At 34.6% G+C, this 8,461-nt stretch overlaps 2 protein-coding genes across 3 annotated transcripts in view; both read right to left on the reverse strand.

Annotated features, from left to right (window-relative positions):
• Window positions 1-368: 368 nt before the first annotated feature.
• RSL24D1 (ribosomal L24 domain containing 1) overlaps window positions 369-8,461 on the reverse strand; it is a 9,919-nt gene continuing 1,826 nt past the window's right edge. Inside the window, exons 1-6 of one of the 2 annotated variants that reach the window (XM_026060860.1) lie at window positions 7,777-8,374; window positions 6,120-6,233; window positions 3,782-3,854; window positions 3,000-3,063; window positions 2,399-2,484; window positions 369-791 (exon numbers count right to left, since the gene is read on the reverse strand). In XM_026060860.1, the coding sequence (XP_025916645.1) occupies window positions 718-791; window positions 2,399-2,484; window positions 3,000-3,063; window positions 3,782-3,854; window positions 6,120-6,233; window positions 7,777-7,914 (549 nt within the window). In that variant the 5' untranslated portion in view covers window positions 7,915-8,374 and the 3' untranslated portion in view covers window positions 369-717. Of the gene's footprint in view, window positions 792-2,398; window positions 2,485-2,999; window positions 3,064-3,781; window positions 3,855-6,119; window positions 6,234-7,776; window positions 8,375-8,461 lie in introns of those variants that run through there. The other variant, XM_026060861.1, reaches the window with a different exon arrangement.
• Window positions 6,177-8,461, reverse strand: part of RAB27A (RAB27A, member RAS oncogene family) — a 33,146-nt gene continuing 30,861 nt past the window's right edge. The window contains exon 8 of the mRNA XM_026060858.1: window positions 6,177-6,233. The gene's annotated coding sequence lies outside the window, so the exon portion shown is untranslated. The remainder of the gene's footprint in view (window positions 6,234-8,461) is intronic.

Here is an 8,461-nt window from a genome sequence, read left to right on the forward strand (position 1 = left end):
GCATATGAATCAGCCTGATTACATGTCAGATTTGAGTTTCAGTAGTTCAGGAATATGCTGATGGTTCCAACTCCAGACTGGATGCTATCACTATTCCTGTTATTTTCCAAATGGCGGTAAGGCCTGTCTCCATGTTAGCTTTGCCAGGCTTAGACATCAACTACAACCTAATCTTGGGGAATCTAACTCAAAACACAGAGGAGAAAAAAAAACAAACACAAGCTGCATTTATAATATAAGCTGAAAAATATTCCCAATAAGCAGACTGAAAAGAAATCTGCATTGACCCAACTTGTAAATATTAAGATACCTTTTTACCTGCTTTTACCACTACAAACGAACAACAGACAAAATAAGTCCAGGGCCAGTATCTTTTATATCTTGATTTTATCAGTGAAAAGGAAAATTATGTTGTCTTTCTTGATAACAAAGAGGATATGGTACCACAAACAATATGCTTTATTTTTCATCCTGCTAGCAAGGTTTTGTTGAATTAGATAACTGTAAGTACTGTCCAAACCATTATCCACAAGAACAACCATTTTACAAGTATTACGTAATTTTTACAAGAACAAAAATCAGTTAACCTGTAGGTGAGCACTATTCAGTAAAAAGTATTTTTTCTTCAACTATAAGCACAGTTCTGAATGATGCCTGGTGAGGCAGTTAGCAAATGCTAACTGCTGAAGAGGCGCAAATAGAAAATGCACAAGCATTTTAGGAATCTTCCTCCATAGCCACATCCTCTTGTAGCTTCTGCACCATTTTGTCCTCCAGCTGTTTTGGTTTGCCTTCAAAACAAAGAAAGGATTAAATTCAAAATGTCTCTCTAAGCCCAAATAACTTTTTTTCTTTAAATGATGTGTCCCTCTGTTCCAGAAGAAATAGTCAGCCTGAATGTACTGATAAAACAGTAGTTTAAAAGTAACCACTCAAGCTGAACCACTCAAGCACAACTGAAGAATTGTTGCAACGCTGTTACTGTTTTTATGCAAAGCCTAAAATGCAGTCAATGTGTTTTTTCCATCTAGTATTATGAACTTTGATACAGCTGGCAAGACCAATCAGAACTTTGCACAGCAATAATAAAAATGCATTATTTTTAAAAGATCAATAGCCTTCACACACTATTTACCTACAAGATTTAAGCACTCCTGAACACTGTTGGGTGACAATAACGTTAATTCTTAACAATGCCACAAGAAAAGCAGTCCAGAACTGATGTTTGATCCTGCTCTCTTTCAGGCCAGCTGGAATTGCAAAACTTTGAAAAGGTACCTATTGCTTGGCAAACAGATCTACTACACGCTGCTGTGCATCATCCTTTTAATGAAGCAAAAGGAAACAAAAAAATGCAGGTTTATTCTTTCAAATTTAAGATCTTTTTGATCCTTTCCCAATTCATACCACCTCCCCTCAAAAAACAAGTAAAAGATTAAATCAAAGTTTAAAAATATCCTGACAAAAGTCTGTTTCACACATAATCTTAGACTGTTGTTAATACAAACACATAAACTGAAAAAATGTAAACAGAACTCTAGTTAATGTTCAATAATGCATCACACCAACATCCACTGAGGTAAACTGCTGATAATTTTTTATAAAACAATAATGAATAGATAGATTTTTTACTAATTGCCATGTGTCCCATTAACTATATATTTTTTAATAAACAATCCATACAATCCACTTTACTAACATCATCTAACACAAACTAGTACTTGCGATAAGGAGTTCAGAAAACACATGATTTAGGAGGAATGGGTTTCTGCAACTGAAAGCTAATTGAAAAAACTCAGTTCACTGATGAAGAATATACATTCTTATATCTGAACTGGCAAAGATTTTGATGAAAATTAGTAAAACTACCATGATATTAAAAAAAATGTTAGCCTATCACTGAAAGAAATGGTATTTTCATATAAGTTTCATTACACACACTGAACTACAAAAAAAAAAAACAAAAAACCCCCACTCTCAATGTCTCATTAGCTAACAAGTTCAAAAAGTAGAGTTTAACTATCGTATTTTATATCAATCAGTGGTTCAGTTTGTTGAGTTTAAATGATTCAATTTAAAGGTAAGACTTAGATAAATGCATTAGTAACAAACGTATAGTTCAGAAAATACCAGGTACTGACTGCAGTTTAAAATAGAGCAGTAAGGAGAAAAAGAGAAGAATGCAGGACTACATAAATAAAAGGGTGCACTTGATTCAGAACCAAGATACTGCTCACGTTTAATGGCAAGAGCTGTTCTCCATATACAATATCCAAATCAATTATGAAAAATGCACATAATTATTGATCCGTAGAATTAGTCGTACAAAAAAATAATGTTCATCATGATAGTGTATACACAAGTTAATCTGAGCAAACCAGGTAAACTGAGTACTTGCCTGCATGTGGAGCGCGAAGAAGGTGGATATTCTGTTTGACTTCTTTGATGTCTTCTGCCTTCTGCAACTCTTTGCTCTTCTTTAATCTGAGACGGGGGTAGGAAGAGAATAAGGATTAAATTACCTTCAGAGTGGAGGAGTGTGTTTTCTGTTCAATACATGACATAGTTTTAACTAAAGATATGTAAACACAACTGTGTAAATAATGGGTAAATGTAAATAACTGGGTAAATAACTGTGACTATAAGGAAATAATGGTAGAAATACTTGAGAACTCATTCAAGCATATACTGGATGCACAACAAGAAAAGAGCCAGAATTATATCAGTTCTTAACAGGAATTTGTTTGAATTTTGGACTCTTCAAACCAGAAACATCAAAATACACCTACTAATGTTGAGTGTTCAAAAGCTACTTTTTCTTGGAGAGCCAATACAGCATAATTGTTTGGTCCACTCAACTATATTACCACATTATTTGGACTTCTGTGTGTATACAAAGCAAATAACCATCTAAAAGTTCTAATCATCAAATCTTTGGAAAGATGGAATATCTAATACAGATTTGCAAGTGCTCCCATAATACAAGTTTCCCTCCTTACCTGTTCATAATAAATCTAGCTTGGCGTTTTTGCTTGATTTCTTCCACTCTCTTCATTGCATCAACTGAAACAAAGCAAAAGTTGTTTTAAATGTGCTTACATACATACAGTTGAAAACACCTACTATTTCATAGAGCCACATTACAGTATTCCATAATATGAAACCTCTACATCAGAGACAACTGTTACACTACACAAAGGAAGTTCTTCCTTCTTCAAAGAAGAGAACAGAAGAACATTTTGTGTACCAACTATAATGAATTGCTTCCACTTTTATGCCTACATGTATTTTCTACAGCTAACCATCACAACAGACTCTTGTTCTAATTCAGATCAAATGCAAGTTACCACATTCCCCTTAGTGGCATTCATTCATAACTTAAAAATAAGCAACTCCTTCATTCTACATTGTTTGATTTATTAAAACAAACTGAAGCAGAATGAGTGAGAACAAAGAAACAACTACATCAGTGTAAAAGGCATATACTGGGAGCCCCTCAAAAACTGGAGAAGCACTTAGGTTTTTCAAAGACAATAGTTAAAAATAGATTAATGCTGCACCTGGTTTTCTAACTGTTTTCTGAAAAAAAAAATTAAGTGAAAACCCACACCTGCTCACAACTCAACCCATCCTACATTAAGAATTTGGTCATGATTCCAGTACTTTCAAAGAACAATCACTACAAGCATCAATATTCTGTGAAGTCTTCTGAAAACATGTGCATGTAAAAGAAAATTTCACTGCTCACAGCTTGTCTTTTGCTTTTTCTAGGATGACTCACCAGTCTTGCTCCACAACTCTCTCTGATACTTCACTGGTTCATTTCTACGTTTTTCAAACTCAAATGAATTATCCTATATAAATAAAAAGTAAATACAGATTTACATACAGGAGCATACGTAGATCAATACATACTTATTGTAGCACTCATAATTATCAGATGTGATTTTTGTTTTTCTTTTAGAATCTCAATTCCTACACTTCAATGACCTTTGGAGATTAGCAAACTAGAAGGGAATATCAGAATGCTCAACCTCAAAATGCCAGACACCACAGTAATTTGTCTGCAGAGAATTATTTACCAAAATATCTCCCTGGGCTATTTTCTTTCTAACGAGACAAAAGGAACAGGGAAGTCCCAGTCTGGAGTATGAAATAAGGAGTAGACTAGACAGGTGGAAGGCAAAATTGACAAGATGAAGTGCTAAAAACATTTACTGCAGGTCAAACAATTTTTATTCAATAACCCATAATTTTTGAAAGGTTCAAAAAAGAAACATTGTCTTAAGGATATTAAAAAAATATAAAGTCATCTGAAATTGCAATATATTTTGATTTGATGATGTTCTGTATTTTTTAAGGGTTTGGACAGATTTTTTTTGCTAGGTATACTTAGTTTTATACGAAGTTTAACTGAAGATCTTTCCCTGACAACAGGATCTTTTTTGTAATGGTAGAGCAGAACTATCAGATCAGCTGATAATCTTCACTTGAGCAAAAGACAATGAGAGAAACAATATACAGTAGCAAGAAATGCCACATACGCACTCCCAAGCCATGCTCAATTACAAAGCTCTAGGACACACAGTATACTAACATCTACAGGTCGTTCTTCTCGTTCTTCCAAAAATTCCCTAAAATTCATTTTTAACAAACTGCCACACAGTACCACAACATCAGTCATTGCAGATTTTCTCCTAAACTGAGTCAGCTTTTACCTGTTACAACATACAGCATTGTTTTGTATCACACCACAAACATAGCCAAAGGAAATATCGTAAGAGTAGCAGACACTCAAAGTGCCAGGATCTCCTAAACTACGTGCATGAAGATATAGATAAACTACTGCTGCCTCACACTGGCCAATGGATCTTTTCAGTTCCAAAGCTGAGGGGACAACTGAATGACTGCACAAAAACACTGGAAGCTGGAATAAAGACAGTCCTTCAGAAATATCTTATGAACAACTGCCTGGAAAGCCTATGACCTTCTGAATGCCTTTTTTTTTTTTTTTTAATATATATAAATCTTTTAAAAGAAGAACACTGAAATCCAGGAAAACAAGTAAATACAAGTAAAACAAGTAAATACATATAAGCTCTATCCAATGTGCTTAACTGTTCTAAGCAGTGACAACTATCACCTTCTTACAAACTACAGTATTTCTCATTACTACAAGCCTATTCAGACACCCCCCCAAAGCTTGCTTATGAAAGAATACTAACTGTACTAAAACAAAGCACTACTCTTATGTATTGTGTTTAACACATAGCATAGATATATTGGATCTCAAAATAAGAGCACTGTTTCACTTATTTAGACATGCATGAAGTAAATTTAAATTAAGATCTTAAATTCTTTTCAATAATGTAATTCAACTTAGCCAGGAAGAACTTGAAAGCAAACAGCACAATTACAAAAGATGGTAATTAAAGATGGCGCCTGAGAGTAACATCAAATAATAATAAAAAAAATCCTTCCCATAAGAAGATCCAGACAGCAGCAGATCATTGTATCAAAAATACATACTGAATTGTTAGTATTCTGTCAAAAAAGGGTAATTAAATCAGAGTAATCCATGAATTATTTAAGGATTGTCCTGCCAAATATACATATTTAGTGTTTTTACCACTGAAGTAACTTTGTCCTGAAACTTTAACATCCCATATGCTCTTATTGAAACTTTCCTATCCATGCAGAGACTCCTTCTATATATTCTAGGCTTTAAGGAGATTTCAAAAGGTAACTGTCCTACATGGTTTTTTTATATATATACACACACACATATATATACATACATACACACACACACACACATATATATATATAAAATATAGACTTCTGAAGGGTACCCCATAACCCAGATTATTGCTGGCTTCCACACTGAAGCTGAAAGGAGATGTGTTACAGTTGAGCTAAATGAATAAATCACTCCCAAGAAAAGTCTCACTTCGCCTTCCACAGTCCCTCCTTTCCCCCACTTACTCCATCGCTGGCACTCATCTAATTAGGTGGTAAAGCATTCAGCTAGCTAACCTAACCTGTCCGCAAGAGGAAGAGGTTTATTTTCTGCCATTTTAGTGAGTTAATGTGAAGTGTACACTGGTTTGTCTTCTTACCACTGTCAATTCTTTGCCAGCTGCTTTCCGGAAGGCTTTGGTCCATCTGATCTTTCTAGGATTTCGCTTCTTTTTAAAGTTTTTGTGGCATTTTGATTTGCAGAATCTAAATATCTTGAGAAAGAAGAAAAAGTTTACAGTCAAACTATGTTATTCCTGCACAGTTCCAAGCAAGTGTGATATCAAACACTTCTCTAACATCACCACTCATTGAGAACGACACTGACCTTTCAAATTTCGAAGGTTTAATTTGAGATATAGCTATTAAGTAACTACAAGGGATTTTATTTTTTATCATTCAGAAAATGAAACCACATTTTGGTGATTACAGATGCTTTATTTTCATTCTCTGGTCAGCATACATAAATTTGTAGGGTTACAAAAAATTCTAAGGTTTGATTATAGCTGGCTATTTACTTGGCTTGAAACCCAAAAGAAACATGTTAATACTCACTTTCTTTTCCTATCACAGATTACAGATTTCCCATATCTTAAGTGTTAAATAAAATATGGATCTTGTCCAGTAAGACTATACTATTCCAGAACACAAACTGCAAAATATGACACACAAAGAAGAATTACCAAAATTCATTCAAATTAAACTGTATTCTTGAATTCAAGAATTCACAACAGCATAACCCTAGTTTCCTGCTGGGTAATGGATTGAAAAAAGCAGCTCAATATTCATTTTCAAAGTAAATAAAAAGAAATTAGTCTGTAATATAGCTAAGTCCCATTGAAAATACTATTAATTTTCCAGAGCTTAAATATTACTAAAATCATGCTTTATTGCTTAAGGAGGCCTTTGAATAAATATGAACCTAGTAAGGTCATTCATGCCACACAGTGACCTTAAACTGCAAACAGCTTATATTTTCTAAGCCATTCTACATTTCTTTTAAAGTTAACATATACAGTTAATTTTCAATACATTAAATCAAACTTCACACTTTCATAAGAAAAAGAATAATGTTAAATATTTACTCTAACGTTGTAGCATTAGTTTTATTTACTTTAAATTACAGAAAAGCAACGAACAGTTAAAGAGAGCTTCTCTCAAGCAGGTTCCCAATACTGCTTGATAAACTGTGCAATTACATCACACAATAAAGCAAGCAGAGAAGCAGAGGAAGTTACTACAGACAAAATATTTCAAAGCAGTCTTTTATTCTGCCCATGAAATATTAGCTGTTGTACACCAGGCCTTCTCATTACTGGGAGAAGAATAAGCTAAAGATGTTCTGAAGCCTTTAATGGTTATCAAAACATAATACATGGGACAGCACAAGACTGTAACTACCACAGCATCACAAGAACTAATCCATAACAATTTTTTTTTCCCATTACATTGTTTCTAAATATTTTAGTCATGAAGACCTGACAAGTCAGTTTATTTCCTCCTCCTATATCTGGATCCCACTCTGGCACTCACAGCTTAAAATATCTTTTCTGAGTGTAACTATTGAAAAAGATGCAGAGTTTCAATTTTGTAACTATGTTATTCTAGACTCAGGTTAGGCATCTGGCACAGTTACCCATGAAAGTTCTGTATGTTTATCCAGAGAAAGTTTTCAGGTACACTAATGATGCCTAAAAGAATTTTCATTATGTGTACTTCGTATTACACATAAACTAATATTCAAATTATGTGACAAACAGCTGAGCTAAAGAACAATCTCCCGTCTTTGACTCTCCCACGTCCAACCGGCATTTTCCATTCAGAAGGAGTACATCGCTTTGGTGTGGCAGAACAGCAGTGAGACAAGAACAGGAAGGAGAGAAGAAACATAATCATATTCCTAGCTACAGTTCTTAATCCTCCCTGAATTTGTATATCACTTTGAACCACCCTTGGCTGTCTAGTATCCAAAGCAAAGCTGAAACTTTACTTAAAAATATTCAAACTAACATTCATTATTCATGAGTTTTAAAAAATCCCTTCTTCAGCCATACCATAATTCCATTCCCACCTAATAATCACTTCTAAAGAAAGCATATACAAAAGAATATGAAATCTTTAGTTGATGTAATCATCTTCAAAAACATATTTTTCCCACTTTTACCACGTTTTTTCCTTTCTTTACTCAGTCAGATCTACCATCATCTTTTGCTCTTTTACAGGCAACCTGCTCACAACTAAACTTCTACTTTGCTGATCTTTTTTTTTAAACCTCATGGCCATTTTCTAGCAAACAGAACTGCTCAAGCTGTGACAGCGACGAGCGACAGAGCTGAACCCAGAGCTGTTTTGGCGTCTGCACAGCAGAAGGAAGCCGCCCGGGTAAGCCCCATTGCACGGCGGCTCCCGCAGCGCCCCGCGGCACTGACGGGCGCGGCAGAGC

The sequence above is a fragment of the Apteryx rowi genome, unplaced genomic scaffold (assembly GCF_003343035.1).
Source record: "Apteryx rowi isolate R43461 unplaced genomic scaffold, aptRow1 scaffold_172, whole genome shotgun sequence".
Classification (NCBI taxonomy): Eukaryota; Metazoa; Chordata; class Aves; order Apterygiformes; family Apterygidae; genus Apteryx; species Apteryx rowi.